Source organism: Antechinus flavipes, chromosome 4, assembly GCF_016432865.1.
Source record: "Antechinus flavipes isolate AdamAnt ecotype Samford, QLD, Australia chromosome 4, AdamAnt_v2, whole genome shotgun sequence".
NCBI classification, from domain to species: Eukaryota; Metazoa; Chordata; class Mammalia; order Dasyuromorphia; family Dasyuridae; genus Antechinus; species Antechinus flavipes.
The window spans coordinates 287,022,946-287,043,042 of record NC_067401.1 but is presented as its reverse complement, the minus strand read 5'-3'; the positions used below and the strand labels follow the sequence as shown (position 1 = coordinate 287,043,042).

General features: G+C 35.4%; 1 protein-coding gene across 2 annotated transcripts in view; it reads left to right on the top strand.

Annotated features, from left to right (window-relative positions):
• PPIL6 (peptidylprolyl isomerase like 6) overlaps positions 1-6,589 on the top strand; it is a 51,399-nt gene extending 44,810 nt beyond the window's left edge. The window contains exons 8-9 of one of the 2 annotated variants that reach the window (XM_051997523.1): positions 6,248-6,290; positions 6,380-6,474. In XM_051997523.1, coding sequence (XP_051853483.1) covers positions 6,248-6,290 — 43 coding nt within the window. In that variant the 3' untranslated portion in view covers positions 6,380-6,474. Of the gene's footprint in view, positions 1-6,247; positions 6,291-6,379 lie in introns of both variants that reach the window. The other variant, XM_051997522.1, reaches the window with a different exon arrangement.
• The last annotated feature ends 13,508 nt before the right edge of the window (positions 6,590-20,097 follow it).

Genomic DNA, 20,097 nt, shown 5'->3' with positions numbered 1-20,097 from the left:
ATATATTGTTAATGTATTTTACAATTATATTTAACATATTTTATAACATTGTACAGAATTATATATATATATAGTTATAGACCTTGTATATAGTAAAATTTAACTTGTCTTTTCTTTTTCCCATTTCCATGCCCTTGCTTTTCTCAGATATTATTCCTTCCATAAGCCTTCCCCTAATTGCCTCTTTCCATAGTAAGATCTCTCTCTGGATTTTCATAGCACTTTTTTTTTTTTAACCTATGTAACTTTTAGATTCTAAATTCATGCTATACTTATTTATGTGTATCTTATTTTCATCCCTGGTTAAATTATTAACTAAATGAGAAGGAAGTATGATCTTTCTATTTGCCTATTTCCTACAATGTCTTGAATATAATAGTTATTCAGTAAATATTTGGTGAGATGCAAAATGATAAGATTTTGCTCAAAAAACAGTGGAACTGGGGGGAACTAGGTGGTGCAGTATATAGAACACCAGCCCTGAAGTCAGGAGAACCTGAGTTCAAATCTGGCCTCAGACACTTAACACTTCCTAGCTGTGTGACCCTGGGCAAGTCACTTAACCCCGATTACCTCAACAACAAACAAACAAACAAAAAATAATGGAACCTTGGAGCTCATTATGAAAAAAAGCCCATTATAACATGTCTTCTGAATGTGAATGTATTTCTATTAAATTCTTGAGCTTGGTCACAGATCTTTCTACAAAATTCCAATTTTCAGGGATGAAACAATTTGAGAAAGACTTTTCTAGCCCAAAATACTTTTATCCTTTTTCTAAAATCAAAGGCATTTTTTATTAACAGAACATTAGAAAAAATATTAATCATAATAGACATCTTTAGTTAATTGTTCTAATAAGCCTGTTGATCTGGTTTTCCTTGTTATCGTCAGCTCCACCTTCCACAAAAATTGTCTTTTTTTTTTTTTCCTTCTTCATTCCACCCCACAGAAAAGATAATCAAAGAGAGGGGACAGAAAAGCTACAGGAAGCTATTGATAATTTTAAAGCATTTGCCAACAATTTAGTTTTCCTGGATCAAGTCCTCCATGCAGATAATTCCATATTTGCCAAGAGATTTTGCAATAAGGGCATTATCATGCATGGTAAAAGGGAAACCCCCTTTTTCTTGATTTATAACCAGTTCAGTTCCAATTAGATAGCTAGTGTCATAGTGGATAGAGTCTGGGGCCTGGAATCAGGAAGGGATGAATTCTAATCCAGACTCAGGCACTCACTAGCAGTGTGACCATGGGCCAGACCTTTCACTTCTGTTTACCCCTGTTTCCACATCTGTAAAATAGTAGATCTGTACAAAAAAAAAAAAAAAAAAAAGGAGAACCTACCTTAGGTTGTTTTGAGAATTTGAAATAATATTTGCAAAAAAGCACTTACCACAGTATCTGACACATAGTAGGTCTACATAAATGCTTCTTCCTCCTCAGATTTGGGTAACCCCAAGCAATGTATTACTTGGGATGACCTAAAGGTTAAGGTTCCAAAATCCTCAGCATATTAATTGAAACCTTGTGGAATTTAACCAAGTATCCACTGAAGAATTGGCAAAGACCCTGCAATACTTTATGGACCTCTGGACTGACTCCATTGATATCTTTTAATTCTAATCACAAAAGCTGATTTGAATTTATGTTTTCACACCATTCTCTTCAGTCAAACTTCACTAACCTACATCTACATCTCTGTATCCCCTATGGTAGCTAGGCTTTCGTTCCTTCATGAATAATCTTCCTCCCTATCTTTTGAAGATTTTTTTTTAAAATAATCACATCCTTAACATGTTTGTCCTTCAATTCTGCAAAAATTTTTCATCTTTTCAGAAGGGATTCTGGAACAGCTAGCAGCTTCTTCTTCCATATCTGCCATGAATACAGCTAGCTAGAAAAGAACATTTTATTTTCTACTAAGATATTCCAGATCTTTGAAAATACATATCCAAATTGGCTTGAAAGCCTGAGCAGCTCACATTAAACATTCATAGCCTTCTCAACCTTTTGATTATTGTCGGATACCAGGTCCCAGTAAAATATGGAGGTCTACAAAGCTGGAATCTGGAATTTGACAAAATGTTCTGTTTCTGATTTTTTTTTTTTTTTTTTTTTTTTTTGGGCAGATGCAGCCTTTGTGAGCATTATACCATGTCAAGGGAAAAGAAAGTAGGGAATAAATTCTTCCATGGTACTTTTAACAAATATTTCCTTTAATCTTTACAATCATCCTGTGAGGTGGATGCTATTATTGTCCCCATTTTACACTTGAGGAAACTGGGACAAATAGGTGAAGGAATTTTCCTAGTGTCCAGTGGAGGAGGCTGTTATTTGGATTCAGGGCCTCTTGACACCGGGGTGATGCTCTGTTCACTGAGTCTGCTCTTGGGAAAGATCAGCAGCTGAGAAATGATGGAGGTGTAAATGCTCTTTTCACCTCACTTAATAAAGTATTGTAGTCATGGAATGGGGGTCTTTTCTCCCTCTGTCCCATTCTCAATTGCTGATGTAACTCAGTCTTTATCAGGAGCCACAGAAGGAAGCAGATAGGAAAAGATGAACAGCTGGGTTAGTCTCTCCGCAGGACCACAGATCACCTCACACCAGTCCTGGTTTTAGACTTTGTCTTTATAGCCTAAGCTATCATAAAAATTTGGCCCTGTTAATCCAATTAACTTTCATAAATGATCTTTGTCATGGTTTAGAATTAGTGTGAAATCTTGGCATTGGAGAACCTCAGATCACTCCCCAAAGACCCCCAAGTCTTTTGAGGATGTAAAGTCAGGCAAATGAGCATCACTTGGATTTGGAGGCTTTGTGACTAATGCTGACTAGGTTTAGTTTGAGGAGTAAGCCTTGGATATATTGAGCTCCAGCCTAACATCACCTGCCTGTTAGAAACTTCCATTTGGATGTCTCACAAATATCCCAAATTCAACATGTCCAAAACAGAATTCATTATCCTTTCCTTCAAATCAACCTTTCTTTCTAAGTTCCCTATTTCTACTAAGGCTACTACCATCCTCTTTTGTTCCCTCTTTTTTTCCTCTGGGTAACTTCATCAGCTCCCTTGGGCTTAATTATCATCTCTATGCAGGTGATTGCCAAATCAATATATCTAACCCCAATCTCTCCCCTGAGCTTCAATCCCAATTCACCAAATACCTATTGAATATTTCAAACTAGATGTCCCAGAGGCACCTCAAACTCAACATGTCAAAGTGAGAATTCATTATCTTTTCCCCAAAACTCAATCACTTGCCAAATTTCCCTCCCCCTCCCAATCTATTCTTCCAGTATTCCTGATTCATAACCTTGGTGTTACCTTGTACTTCTCATTCAGCATCTCACATGGCCTTTAATTTTTGCTTTTAAATTCCATACCAAACAAAACGAGAATTTTCATATGCAAAGCTGACCAAGTAATGTGAATTGGACATATACTGTGAATCTGTTACATACAGCTTGCTTTCTTTTAAGTGTATGGTAAATTCAACACATTAAATTCAAAACTGTCTTGTTAATCTATTTCCTTCTAAAATTCCTTCTCTTCCTATGTATACATTTTAAATACTTCAGTGACCCTATACCTTTTTAAAAATATACATGTGTGTGTATATATATACATATATGTGTGTAGATACATATATTTTCATAGATATAGACATACACACATATACATATAGGTGGAAGTTTTAAGGAAAGACAAATTAAAAAAAAAATAGATATAGTTAAGCAAAGTAAACCCACATCTTGGCCATTTCCAAAAAGGTTTTTCTCTTTCTGCAAATTTAGACTATCTCTTCTATGAAAAGATTAAAAGATGTGTCTATATACATATGTATGCATATATACACATTCATATACATATTATATATACATAGTATCTATACACCTGTACACACATACACACATACATACATATATACACACATACACACACATACACACATATACACACACACATATATATGTTCATTAACTGAATGATCCATCCTCATCACCTAGGCTATGGAGACACCCTTGACTCAGTATATCTCCCCCATAATCAGTTACTAAGTTTTGTCAGTCTCTACAACATCTCCCACATCCAGTCCCTTCTCTCCACTCACATAATCTCTTCCACAGATTAGGGGTGCATCTAGACTATTGCAATAAACTTTTTTTTAATTATCACAAATAATTTTTATAGTATGTCTAATATAATAATAATATAATATCAAATTAAAATCCCCAAAGATCCTACCTCAGACAGCAAGTTTCACTAATTACCAGTTGTAGTAAACTTCTAATAGTTCATGCTTTCCATTCTCTCCCAACTCCAACATATTCTGCACAGTTGTCAACTTGATATTACAGGATTATAGATTTAGATCTGGGAATGGCTGTAATGGTCATTTAATTCTCCTGATTTTACAGATGAAGAAACTTTGATCACTGCTAAGTTAATTTCCAAAGATGATAAAGGGAAAAAGGAAAAGAATCTATATGTTCTAAAATGTTTTAGCAACTCTCTTTGTGGTGGCAAAGAACTGGAAATTGAAGAAATGCCCATCAACCAGGAATGGCCAAAGAAGTTGTGATGCATTTGTAATGGAATACTCCTATGCTATAAGAAGTGATGAGCTCAATGATTTTAGAAAAACTTGGAAAGAGGCACAAAATAATGAACAAAATGAGCAGAACCAAGAGAACATTGTAACAGGAATATTCTTTTAAGAATGACCAAGTAAATAAATTGCTTTAATTATTATAAATACCTAAATTAACTATAAAGGACTTTGAAAAAAGATGATATCTACATCCAGAGAACTGGAAAACAGAAGTATATATAGGATAATTTTACATATATACATATATGCATATACATTTATTTGCATCTAATGGTAGCCATCTCATCTTGTGAAAGACAGGGAAGAAAAAAATGACATATAACTTTATTACATATGAAGAAGGAATAGCAAATTTTTTACAATAGATTTGCAAGCTTCATGTACATTTATCTTTTTTATTATACTATGTTATAGAAATGCTTTATTCCATAAATTAAAAATTAAATAAATAAACTAAAACACACGCAAGTTAAATGATTTACCTGTGGTCACACACAGGTAGGATGCATGTGAAATGTGATTTAAACCCTGATTTTCTTGGTTCCAAAATTCATTAAGGTATCCATTACACTCACTTTGTCTCATACAATACTCAAATATAAGTCAGAACATGTTACTCTTCTGCTTAATAATTTTATATGACTTCCTTTATATGACTTCCTCTTGCCTCTAGGATGAAATATGAGCTCCTCATTTAAAAAACCCTTCACAACCTAACTTCAGCCTACCTTTCCCAATTAATTTCATATCATTCCCCCTCAGACTCGGGGTAACCCATAGAAAGAACTTAATGAAAATTCCAGGTCTGTATTGACAGGGCACTCATCTGCACATTTTCTCAATAAATCTCTTCAGTGTAGGTGTAGTAACAAAATTCTGGGAGCCCATTCTCATGTCTTCATGGATGGGTGGCCCTTGTTCATTCTATCCCGCTCTGCTCTATTCCCTTTTTTTCCCCTCCCATCCATCTAGATCTAATGTCTATTTTTAACTCTGTCTTCTACTTGAAGAAAAATCTTCATTTATTGGTAAAGGCCCAAAAAAAACCTATTCAAGAGATTCAACTTGCTGATTAAAATATAAATTATCTTTGAAATTAAACAAAAATAAAACTGGCCTGTTGCTTTTTCCCCCCATGCACAATATTCTATCTCCCACCTCCTTGCTTTTGTGCACGATGTCTTCTATCCCTAAAATTCTCTTTTCCTCTTTTTATCTATTAAGTTCCCTAGCTTCCTTTAAGGCTCAGCTTCTTAAACTGTGATTCCTGACCCCATATAGAGTCTTGTAACTGAATATAGGAGGCCACATAATTATGATTTATTATCAGTAAATGTTTGATATTTATGTATATACATATACATGTATATATATATACACATGTAAAATTGGGATCACATAAAATTTCTTGGGCAAAAAAGTCTCTGATTTAAGGTTTGGCTGAAATGCCTACTCTTATACCAAGTCTTTCCTATCTTTTTGATGCATTCCTTTGCACTGGAGAAATTGCTTTGTATTAATTATATACATATTGTATTTTAATTTTACTTATTTCTATACATGTTATATTCCCTGAAGAGAACATAAGCTCCCTGAGAATAGATCTGGTTTTGTTTTTGTCTCTCTAGCACAGAACCTGGCCCATGGCGCCAAAGTAATGAATTGAACTGAGTAAGTTGGATGGCTTGGTAAAGACTATAAGAGAAATTTAATAGTGAAACTTTGTGGTTTAACTGATTTATACCATTTTTTGTCTACAGGCAACTGATTGAAGGAACAAGAGTTCTTCAGATACTAGAAGTAGCAGATACAGCAAATGAAAGACCAATCTATGCTTGTAGAATTACCGATTGTGGTAATTATCGCTGATAACATAGACTGACACTTCTTCCTCTAGCTTACGTATTATTCTTTTCTAGATTTCAGTAAATGATTTTTGAAAAATAAAATAAAACTGAGAATCTAATTTATTTTGGAATCCAAAAATGTTCACTCTCTGTTTAAATAAGACATTCTGTCATTTGTATTCCCATTGAGCTTACCTTTATTAAACCTAAAAGAAAGAGAAACATGGCAGTACACAGCCATGTAGAAGAAATGCATTCAGTTAATTTCTCCTTTAGTTTTAGGGATGAGTCTTCAAATGTTTGCTTATACTTAGAATTAACTTAATTAAGAGGAAGTCTCTAGGCTATTCCTAAAAAGTGTATTATTTGTAAAAACTGATATTTCCCTACATTAAAAAAAAAAAGAGATATTCCTTGTATAATTCATCAATGGCAGAAAAACTTATCACTAGAGAATATACCTGATATTAAATGTAATTTCTGTTACTATGGATAGACTAATGAATTTGCCCAAGAACAATTGAAGCTCATTACTTGGCAGTCTTAACAAAATAGCAGCCAATTTCCCCCAATGTGTACTATAGCTGTAATAGCCTCATATTTCTTAATATCAGCCCAAATTTTGTCTTTTCTTTCTGTATAGAACCTTTACAAAAATAGTTAATGTGACCGTTTAGAAACATCCAGAGTAAAATTTCTACCTAGTAATTTTTCTGTGTAATTTGGAGAAATTAGTTTTTAAAACAAAAAATCTTGAACTCAAAAGTACCTGCTAAAGAATAGGTTTTATTGATCGGAAAATGTGACCAAAATAACCTCAAATGAAAAGGTATAATTTCCATAAGCTCCTTAAATATTTCAATGTTAATTTCTGAAAAAAATATATAAATATAAGAAAATTATTCTAATGGCATATAGATAATTTCAAATTTCTTAAATTCTAATTAATGTTTTAGTTACTGTATTTGGGGACTGGGGAGGCCATGAGGGCAAGAAAAACTCCTTTCTGGTGGCTTATATGTACCAGGATAAGTTAGAAGACTGATCACAGAGGTCATAGAGTCCATCACCCCCATTTTATAAATGAGGAAAATAAGCTGCAAGAAGGTTAAAACTAGTGTCTTCTGACTTAATGGCAGGTACTCTTGAAGTCTTGTGGCAGCTTAACTGTCACTGATTTTTTGTGAGTTTAAGATAATTCTCAACTAAATGTTTAAAATTCCAGCTCAAATCCCCTTTCCTCCCTTCATTCTTCAGATTTTGCTCCAGCGAATATAAACTATTTTGTGACAATCAACCGAACAACCAAGTAAGCAAATGGTAGCCCTTCACTATCAAAAATTTCTTAACTGTGTAGTCTTTTAACTTTTAAACAGGTTATCCATTTTTAACCACGAGGGGGCAATAATGCCCTAATCTGATAACCAGAAAATTCCATGCTAAATTAACAATTTTATGCAGCTCCCTGAAAAGTAGTCAGAAAGTGTTAGTCTTTATGATGTTCTTATTTACCATAGAGATATATGGATTCCCATGAATCCCTTGATACTGATAACCTTTTTCTCACCTCTTTCTGAATGGCAGCACTTAACTCTAGTCCAAAGTAATAGTTTCCCCAAGTTTTTTTTGTTCTATGAATTCCTTTCAATTATAACAAAAATTATAACAAAAAATATAGAGTAATTTATAATTTAACAATTCATAATATGCCTTTAGAATTTTTCATTAATTGTTTGTAATAACTACAATGATAATTTTTGCACACCCAATCACTCCAAATTGCTGCAAGAGCATCCTATGATGCTTAAAATATGTATCTGCTATTTGTCACAGAGTAAAAATATATGTGTAATATAATTAGGCAATTTTTTGCTGCTTAAGGTCCCAAAAAAGAAGTTTTAATTTGACTCTTGAACCATCATTGTGACCTCCAGAGGATTCAAGAGCACTAAATAGGAAACACCATTATAGGAACATAGTCAGTGCAACTTTTGTTCTATCTGAATAACTCTCAATCTCACTAAATTTTCTCCCTCCCTGAATTTGCTGAATTTCACTGAATCTTAGTCACTTGAATCAGGAGATAATGAAATGAGCCACACAAGAAGAAAAATTACATGTAAACAATTTTCATTCACAGACAAAAAAATCAACAAAAGAAAATCTTATATAATATCTCCTTTGGGGTACTTTCTCCAATTTAGGGCCTATGGGTTTACAAATTGGTTCCCCATTAGGGTGATTACTTCAAGTTTTAGAAGATGTAATTCCTTGGGTTTATACTTTAAAACTATACAGTTAATATCTAGTGCTCATGGGTAGGCAGATCTAATATGATAAAAATGACAATACTACCTAAATTAATCTACTTATTCAGTGCCACACTAATGAAGCTACTAAGAAATTTCGTTAAAGAGCTAGAAAAAATAATAACAAAGTTCATCTGGAAGAACAAAAGGTCAAAAATTTCAAAGGAATTAATGAAAAAATGTAAATGAAGGTGGCCTAGTACTTAAAAGTATATTATAAAGCAGCAGTCATTCAAAACAATTTTGGTACTGGCTAAGAAATAGAGGAGTATTCAATCAGTGAAATAGGTTAAGTTGACAAGACACAATGGTCAATACCTATAGTAATCTAGTGTTTGACAAACCCAAAGACCCCAGCTTCTGGAATAAGAACTCACTATTTGACAAAAGTTTCTGGGAAAATTGGAAGATAGCATGACAGAAACAAGACATTGACCAATATCTAACACCCTCATGGTCAAAATGGCATAAAGAGTGATACTATAAGAAAATTAGAAGAACAAAGAATAGTCTCTCTCAGATTTGGGGGGAAAGAAGGAATTTATGGTCAAAGAAGAACTACAGTACATTATGAAATGAAAAATGGATTGATTATATTAAATTTTAAAAAAGGTTTTGTACAAACAAAACCAATGCAGACAAGATTACAAAGGAAGGAGAAAACTGAGGAAAAATTTTTTACATCCAAGGGTTCTGAGAAAAGCCTCATTTCTAAAATAGCGAATTGACTCAAATTTAGAATACAAGCCATTCTCCAATTCATAAATGGCTAAAGGATATGAATAGATGCTTTTAAGACAAAATTTAAACCATTTTTAGTCATATGGGAAAAATGCTCTAACTCATTATTGATCAGAGAAATGAAAATTAAGACAACTCTTAGGTACCACTATATACCTCTAAGTGTGTAGATTGGCTAAGATGATGATGAATGTTGGAGGGAATATGGGAAAATTGGGACACTAATACATTGTTGGTGGAATTATGAACTGATTTAACCATTCTGGAGAGCAGTTTGGAACTGTGCTTAAAAAGTTATCAAACTGTGCATACCCTTTGACCCAGCGATGTCTCTATTGGGCCTATATACTAAAGAGATCATAAAGGAGGGAAAGGGACCCATATGTGCAAAAATGTTTGTGGCAGCCCTGTTTGTAGTGGCTAGAACTGGAAACTGAATGACTGTCCATTAGTTAGGGAATGGTTGAATAAATTATAGTCTATGAATGTTATGGAATATTATTGTTCTGTAAGAAACAACCAGCAGGATGATTTCAGAAAGGCCTGGAGAGACTTACATGAACTGATGCTGAGTGAAATGAGCAGAACCAGGAGACCATTATACATGGCAATAAGAATATAAGATGATCAATTCTGATAGACATGGCTCTCTTCAACAATGACATGATTTGGGCCAGTTCCAATGGTCTTGTGATGAAGAGAGCCAGCTATACCCAGAGAGAGGACTGTGGGAACTGAGTGTGAATCACAACATAGCATTTTAGCCTTTTTCTTGTTGTTTCCTTGCTTTTTGTTTACTTTCTTTTTTCTTTGTCCTGATTTTTCTTGTGCAGCATGATAAATGTGGAAACATGTATAGAAGAATGGTACATGTTTAACATATATTGCATTGCTTGCTGTCTAGGGAGGGGCTGGGGGGAAGGGAAGGAGAAAAAAATGGAACACAAGCTTTTGCAAGGGTGAATGTTGAAAACTATTTTGTATATATTTTGAAAATGAAAAGCTGTCATTAAAAAAAACTATAAAGTTCATAATCCCTGATTAGTTTCTTTCCTATTAATAATAAGATTTTTTTTTTAGCATAAATGAAATAGGAACTTTACCTCCATAATTCTATGGTACACTCTCCCATAGCATCCATGGAAAGAGTAGATATAGAGGATAAGTAGCAGTGAATATAGTATATTTGTAAGACAAAGTATATGTGTAATTTATAGCTCCTATTGCAGAACCTAGAAATCCTTTCTTGACAGCAATTTCCCAAAGCGTTCCTTCAGTAGTGTCTTGACTGTACAGGTGGCTCAACTGAATTCCAAGGTCTGCGCCTCTCCACAGCTCAATTCTTAATTGACAGAGCTACAGACAATTGGCTCTCTTCTTGGCTTCCAAGTTCCCCAGGGTCATGTTCTTCAGATTTGCTATTTCTGCAACTATCTAGACTATGTAATCTGCTCCTGTAATGCTGGAGAAACTGAGGCAAGTCAGAGATTAGGTTTTTAATATTTTAATAGTAAGAGAATTTGACTAGCCACAGTCAGGCAGCATTCAGCACCCAGCAAGTAATTCCAGAGACTTTTATAGGGCTCCAACTATCAGGGAAACAAAGGCAAGGTGGGGCAGTGAGTGTATGTGAGCGAGTGAAAATTCTAGGAAAGGACCATAACTTTTTAATTCTGACAGGTTTGGGGTCAAGAAGATGGTCAAGAGGGAGACAGGAGTGTGAGGCAGGAGATAACCAGACATTTGAGATAAGCCATCTGGAGTTTAAGACTCTTTGGAATGTCAGAGTGGCCAGGAAGGTGAGTTAAATTTTCACCTTTGAAGCCAAAAGATCCCTTCCCATTTTTCCCTTCCACCCTCTACTTCTCTTTATAATTAATTTTTAAGGTGCATCCTTCTCAGGATTTAACCAGCCAGTATGTTTTCTTTCTCCAAACCAATGGCAAGTTCCTTCCATTAAAAGAGTTGCCTCTTTTTTTTCCAACATCCTCCCCTTTCTTCAACATGCTCTCTCTCTCTCTCTCTCTCTCTCTCTCTCTCTCTCTCTCTCTCTCTCTCTTTCTCTCTCTCTTCTCTCTCTTCTCTCTCTTCTCTCTCCTTTCTCTCTTCTTCTCTCTCTCTCTCTCTCTCTCTCTCTCTCTCTTTCTCTCTCTCTCTCTCTTCTCTCTCTCTTCTCTCTCCTCTCTCTCTCTTCCTCTCTCTCTCCTCTCCTCTCTCTCCTCTTCTCTCTCTCTCTCTCTCTCTCTCTCTCCTTTTTCTCCTCTCTCCTCTCTCTCTCTTTCTCTCTCTCTCTCTCTCTCCCTCTCTCTCTCTCTCTCTCCCTCTCTCTCTTTTCTTTTTCTCAATTACCAACATGCTTTACCTCCCTTCCCAACAAGTTCTGTCTCTCTCTTTTCTTCCTGACTATACTGTTCCCCTCTTTCTCCAACAACCTATCAAATCAATAATCTTTAACATATTTTTAGGTTACAATATTATGATAAATCCTACTTAATTATCAATTTTACAATTTTCAACAAATGATAGCCAAATAGATATAACAAAACCTATCACAAAGTGGATAGAAATCTCATGTAATTTACAGTTATTTCAAATTGTAACATATACACCAAATAAAAATTTTTAAACAAAATCAATACTTTTCCGTGTGATATTTTAATTAGATATTTCATTCAAACGTCAATTGTTTCTGCAAATCAATCTTTCTTATCCCATTTATATAAAATCACCTCTTTTCCCCTTTCCTTTGTTTTCTTTTTCTTCAAAACTTTTAAGATTCACAATATAGTGAACAGCTAAATAACGCCATAAAGCTCATACACATGTTCAAAAGAGTTGACAAAATTTTAAAGCACAACTTATAATATTTAAAAATTACCCAATTTAAAATGAATGTAAACTGTTTGCATTTTTGCTTTTCTTCCCGGGTTATTTTTACCTTCTGAATCCAATTCTCCCTGTGCAACAAGAGAACTGTTTGGTTCTGCACACATATATTGTATCTAGGATATACTGTAACCTTTTTAACATGTATAGGACTGCTTGCCATCTGGGGGAGGGAGTGGAGGAAGGGAGGGAGGGGAAAAGTCGGAACAGAAGTGAGTGCAAGGGATAATGTTGTAAAGAAATGTTTTTCAAAAAAAAAAAATTACCCAATTTAGAAGGTAAAACACTCCATCTAATTAAGGGGTATGTGACCTCTTCAAGTAAATTATCAGGACTTTGTTTTAACAAGCTACTTTTAAACTGAATCAAATCAAATACAACTTTAAAAATTTTTGTTTTTCAGTAGTAATGGTTCAATATTCAAACAAATTCCTAAGATCTTATACCCAGAATAAACAGATCTAGCATGCACAAGACAATAGTAATTATTTCTCACAATTTCAGAATCCCAGTGCCATTTTAAAAACTAAGTTCCCAAAATTCAATAGACCAATAAGCCAAATAAGCTTTTTCCTACTTAAATTTTTCCTAAATTCCAGTTAAATGTTGCAAACTGAATTACCATTTCATTTTATATACCTATATCTATATTTATATCAATATCTACACACACACATACACACACACACACACACGTATGTATATTTTAAACTGACTCCCATTAGTTTGACTAAAGAGGCTTTTTTCCATCAGAGTTTTTTTTTTTTTTTTCCCTCCAAAGCAATATCAGCTTCTTTTGTTCTTTCTCTTACCTCTCCTCAGGCAGAGCTGCAACTTGAATCATATAAGGCTTTATTGTCCCCGCTTTTTTTTCTTCTAAAAGGCTTTTAAGACAGATTTTAAAAGCAGCCAAGCTTTTTCTTCCAAATTAGTGCACACAGGTTACAATTAAGTCCAATAAGAAGTTAAAAACCATAAGCATTTTTTTATCCTAAGCACCTTTGCAATATTGAAATGACCAATTGCCAGATTCCTTAATCATTGTTCTTAAAACTGGAGCCCCAGATGTACTAGCACTCAGACCACACAGAAAACTTAAACTGCGGGGGTTTCAAACCAGTTACTCCACATAGTTCTTGCTATTGCTGGAACTGCTCTCTCCATGGGATTCTGGAAGGGCTTCCCTAAAAAAGTTCAGGTCCAGCAGGCACAAAGCTCCCAGTGGAGACCTGCTGATCTCTAATTTCTAATCCTGCTCTCAGATCTCATATCTTGCTGGGGCCTCCAGAAATGTTATATCAGAGAAACCGAGGCAAGACAGATTAGGTTTTTAATATTTTAATATAAAAAATTTGGACTAGCCATACTAGCCAGCTAGATGGGACTCATCTCAAAGCATCCAGCACCCAGCAAGTAATTCCAGAGACTTTTATAGGACTCCAGCTATCAGGGAAACAAAGGCAAGGTGGGGCAGTGAGTGTATGTGAGCGAGTGAAAATTCTAGGAAAGGAGCATAACTTTTTAATTCTGACAGGTTTGGGGTCAAGAAGATGGTCGAGCAGGAAACAGGAGTGTGAGGCAGGAGATAACCAGGCATTTGAGATAAGCCATCTGGAGTTTTATGACTCTTTGGAATGTAACAGTGGCCAGAGCTTCAAGGCTCCTATTCTCTCAGTCCCAATGAGGCAAGGAAGGGGTGTGTGTGGCCACCAGGAATACTGAGACAGAATAATTCAGGGAAACTGAGGCATTACACTCCCTCATTTGTTCTTTGAACTCTCCAAACTGACAAATTTTTTAACATCCAGATATTTCCCTCTTGGCAAATATCTTAGATCCCATGGCTAATGAGGAAGAAAGAGAGGAAAATTCCCTCCTTAACTCCCTTGCAAGATTATCACTCCCAGCCTTTACCTCCATGAATTTCCTATAGCAGGGTTTCTTAAATTCTTTCTACTCAAAACTCCTTTTTGCTTGAGAAATTTTTATGACTGAGTAAAAAGATATGCAAATCAAACATTTACTGATAACAAATCATCATTTTGCAATCCCCACATTCAGTTATGACCCCATACTGGCTTGCAACCCACAGCTTAAGAAGCTTTGTCCTAGAGTTTAGCTTGTTAAAGCTTTCAAGCATGTGATTAATTTTTGCTTCTACCTCAACCAGAAAAGTGCTCACACCTTGTAAAGGGATCATTAGGTTAAGGAGCAATTTTATAGTTAGTTGAATACCTTTTGTTAAAACCTCTCTAAATCCTGTGATTAATGGGACAGAAGGGGGAAAGGATTATATCCTCCTGTGTGTCTGTGTCTGTCTGTATCTATCTATCTATCTATCTAAATATAATAGAATAGCTACCACTATGTCTCTCTCAAGTTCTGGCCACCCTCAAATCAGAATTTTAAGAAAAACACATTTTCATTATTTAGCCCCCAATTTTTAAAAATTTATTTTTATTTTCAAAATATATGCAAAGTTTTCAACATGCACCCTTGCAAAACCTTGTTTCCATTTTTTTCTCCCTCCTTTTCCCAAATCCTCCCATAGTCAGCAAGTAATCCAATATGTTAAATATATACATTTCTTCTATAAGTATTTCCACAATTATCATGCTGAACAAGAAAAATCAGACCAAAGGAAAAAAAAAAGAAAAAAAAAGTAAGCAAACAAGAAAAAACGTTAAAATACTAGGTTGTGACCCACATTCAGTCTTGATAGACCTCTAAATGCAGATGGCTCTCTTCATCACAAATCTATTGGAATTGTCCTGAAGCACCAGGTGAAGAATTAACTGAGTGAAGATACTCTTATGGGAATATAGCCTTAAACCATACTTTAATTGTGACTTGAGAATTTATAATAACAAATGGAGCTTTAGCTAAAAGTTGCAGGTATTATCCCCTCCTCTTTTCCCACTACTCCTATTAGCATTTAAGTACTTCTTTTAAAGGTGATGATGGTTTTGAATGCTATGTCTGCTAGTATATCAGTTCTCTAGGGAAATTTAAATTAAGAGTTTATTATTATTGACTTGTATTCCTTTGTTTCTGGCTTAGATTTCCCCCTTTTAGAAAGTAAGCCTGAACTTTCCCAAACAATGGGAGAAAAAGTGGGGGGGGGCTTCAGAGCTTTCTGCTTTTAGGCTATTTAATCTTGTGTTTAGCAGTTATGCTTTGCACTCCCTCTACTGACAAACACCTTGCCATTTGGGAGATGTCCTTTCTCCAGAGATCTTAATAAACCCTTTTTGCTTTTTCTTATTCTGTAGTCTCTGGTTGTTTTTGTGAACAATACATCCCACACAACCTCATTGCCAACTTTTTTTTTTTAATAAACCTTTATTAAGTAACTAATATGTACCAGATATTCTGCTAAACACTTTACAAATATCTCATTCGATTCTCACAAAAACTCTGGGAGATTGGTAATATCATTATTATCCCATTTTACAGTTGTGGAAACTGAGACTAATGATTTGCCTAGGGTTGTGCAGTGTCTAGGTCAGATTTTGCCTTAGGTCTTCCTAATTATAGCTCCTAGCATTTTGTCCACTGCATTCCCCCAACTGCTCTTCCTTGTATCCTAAAGGGCAAACATCAGTGTTCATGTAATAGAACCGTTCCTAAATGCTGTTCCTCTCCCAGTCTCGCTAGGGCCTGTGTGTCCTTGTCACTACAGCTGGCAATTCCATCAATACATTTTGGTCATTTCTGAGGCTTGAGCTGCCCTTTGGCAGCTTTGTGTGCACTCCTCAGGGACTTTCTGAGTCAGCCTCAGCCAAAATGTGGAGCCTATCTGTCAAATGATTAATATTTGTCTATTACGGAAAATTTAAAATATTAATGAGAATAAATGATTGCTCCTTTCCTGTATCATCATGCCTCAGGAAACAACCCAGAATAACTCCCAGCCTGGCAGTCATTACCCTAGCCGAAAAATATTTCCAGTATAGACAATCAGCTGAGACCTCCTTCCTCTCTCCCACTGCATCAACCCCTTCCAGGGTGCCAAGTATGCATATACTGTGGAAAGAGTAGAAAGATCTCTGAAGGTAGAGTGAAAACACCTGGCCTCAGATCCCAGCTTTGCCCACAAAACCTGTGAGACCTTTCTAAATCTCAATTACCTCATCTGTAAATGGCTACTAACGACTTTACAAAATTCATCTTTCAAATGGACTGATTTTTGTGAAGTTCTCTTTAAAGAATTTCATAAGCTATAAAGAGCACAGAAATGAGAGCTATTGTGCTGGAAATGAGGTTCCAAGTGTGTGGGTCAGAAACCATTAATAAAACAACTGGATAGATCTCTAGAAGCAAAGCAAAGTTTATTTACGTCCCACCCATCGAGCAGACAATCGAAGGGAGGGGGCACCGTAGTGGGTAGGGTCGGCGCTTTTATTCCCAATGCAAATTCCCCCTCCCACCACTGACCCTCATCCTTATTGGCTGAGGATCTTACATTCTAAACGCGGGAACTACCCAAGAAATTGAACTTGGCCAACAAGTACATAGTTGCCCATATTTGGCTGAAATAGGGAGGATAACAAGAAGGGGACTTAAGTATGCCCTTAGGGGGCTAACAGGGAGGGGATAGCAGGAAGACCTTAAGTATGTCCTTAAGATAGCAGGGAGGAGACACTAAGTATGCCCTTGACCTTAAAGTCCTTCAGGCCTACTCAAACTTTGAAATAGATGAAGCCTTACTCGATTTTCACAACTGTCTTGAAAGATCTCATTTTATCTCGTTCACAAGTTAGCTATTGTCCCGTTCTTTTTCATTTCTTTCTCTGTTAATTCCTCCATCCTTCAATATTTCAAAGATCTATGATTTCTTTTTTTCTTAAGTTTTTTATTTTCAAAATGTATGCATAGTTTTCAAAATTCACCCTTGCAAAATCTTGTGTTCCAATTTTTTTCCTCCTTTCCTTCCCCCACCCTCTCCCTCAGATGGCAAGTAATTCAATATATGTTAAACATGCAATTCTTCTATATGTATTTCCACAATTATTATGCTGCATTAAAAAAAATCAGATCAAAGAGGGGAAAAAATGAGAAAGAAAACAAAATGCAAGCAAAAAACAACAATAAAAAAGGTGAAAATGCTATGTTGTAATCCACACTCAGTCCCCACAGTCATCTCTCTGGGTACAGATGATTTTCTTCATCACAAGACCACTGGAATTGGCCTGAATCACCTCGATGTAGTAGAGAAATTAGATCTATGATTTTAAATAGTGGATGGGTCCTACCACTGATTCAGATTGCAATCCCTAATCTTTGAGAGTTATTGTGCTCCAGTCAAAATCAACTAGTGTTTATTAAGGACCTACTGATATGTTATATCCTCTAGGAAAATATAGCAGTGGTTTAGGGGTCCCCTTGACGTATTAGGACTCTGTGTCCCCCTGATCTTTGGGGAGGTGGGCCTGGATTGGAAAAACCTTGAATTTCAACCCTTCCTGGCCTGTGAGAGCATCCCCACCCTCCTAGCTAGTTCCAAATGGAAACTCCCACCTCCAATTGATCTGGAAATCACTTTGATCTGGGAAACAATCACCATCCTCATCGGTTTGGAAATTAGGCCCTCAAATCCGCTCCCTAGACCCAAGCCAGAAGGCTAAATAAAATCAAGACTGTATCCCAATTTTTGCTATCTTCCTAATCAGGAAGCAGCCCACTGAGAGAGGTACTCAGTGAAAATAAACCCATTTTTGCCTGACCTCGCTTGGAGACTAGTACTGCGAATTCTTTTGCAAAACCTGTGGCACTGACACCAGCCTGGGGACCCTCATTGCTGTTAGGGTATCTCTCCCCTCAATCCCCCAACCTCAATACTATTACTCAAAAAGTACCATGCCAAGCCTTGGGGATGAAAAGAAAGGTGAAAGACAGTGCTCAGCTTCTCTACATAGCTTCTTGACTATCTTTTCTATACACTATCTTTCAACAAATAAAAATAAAATGAGAAATCCTTTCTTAGGACAGGCCAATATTTCTCTTTTACATTTTATGTATTTATTAATACACAATGGTAGTAAAAACTTTTAGAAATTATAGCAATTTTTAAAATCAGAGGATCATGATTGGTCAATTTGAAATGGGTTGACTATGGGTGGCCAAGAAATTCAAACATGAGTGAAAATGTCAGGCAGAGAAAATTAGGAAACAGGAACATGAGGAAAAAGAAAATTTAAAAAAGTTTGGGGAGTTGTCTTGCTTTTTAACTGAAAAACTTAAAATTCAGTCAAGGCAGGTGGTTATTGTAAACACTGACAGTTGGGTGCAGGAAGATTTCTGGGTGGAGAGGCAGAAGAAATAGAAACTAACTGGTGACATCAGAAACTGAGAAAGAGAAAGTGAATCAGTTTGGTCAAATTAAGTTCTCAGAAGGTACTTCCCCCAAAGCAAAGAGGGAGCAAGAGACAAAAACATCTAGAACAACTGATGAATCCATTGGTATTTTTATTTTTTTATGTGACAATTTTTATTTAAAAAAAATTTTTTTTTTACATTTTAAAAAAATTTTGAATTTGAGATTCTATCTTTTCTCCTATCCCTCCCTTGCCCACTAAGAAGGCAAGCAAGATGATAACAATTATACATGTGAAATTTGTCCATATCAGCTGTATTTACAAAAAAAAGCAAAAAAAATGAGAAAATTATACTTTAATTTGACTAAATTCGTCTGTTTTTCTCGCTTATCTTTTTATGCTTTTCCAGTTTTGTTTTTGAATGTCATATTTTCTATTCATCTCTAGTCTTTTCATCAGGTTTGCTTGAAAGTTCTCTATTTCATTAAATGTAAATTTTTCCCCTGAAGAAATATGCTCAGTTTTGTTGGGTAAATCATTGTTGGTTGTAATCCTAGCTCCTTTGTTATTGATTTCAGTTGTGTCTGATTGTCAGTGTCTGATCAGCAGTAATTTCAGTTATGTCTGACAATGACCCCATTTGAGGGTTTCTTCACAAAGAAACTGGAGTGATTTGCCATTTCCTTCTCTAGCTAACTTTACAGATGGAAAACTGTGGTAAACAGGGGTAAGTGATTTGTGCAGAATCACATAATAAATGTGTAAGAACAGGTTTGAACTCAGAAAAATGAGCCCAGTACTTTAGACACTGTGCCACTTAATTGCCCCAATTCCTTTGCTTCCAAAATAGCATATTCCAAGCCTTCTGCTGCTTTAACTCACCAAGAGATTCTTAACAATACACTTGTGTATCTTTGTATAACTTACTAATAATCTGTTTACTCAAATGTGTTTATCTTACTTGATAAATTTGTGAATTCCCTTTCTTAACTATCACATATAAAGCAGAGAGATAGTTTGACTCTGGTTCAAGACTTCTGACAAATAACACCTATGAGTTGACAGGCAAGGAACTTTAGTGGCACCCCCAAGCAGCTCTTTAAGGTTAAAAGCTGTAGGGAATTTGCCCATCTACATTTTCAGCCAGCCAGCATTTATTACCAACTATGTGCCATACACTGTGTTAAGGGAGGGGGATACAAGGAAAGAAAAAAGGAACTTGTTTTCAAGGAGCTTGCAATCTAAAGGGGGAAGAGGGTGAAAATAATTAGGTAAAAACAAGATAGGCGTATATAGCTATCATGATAATATGTAATATGTAAATAAAATATATAATCATAATATGTTATATGATGTATAGATGAGAGACAGGAGTCAG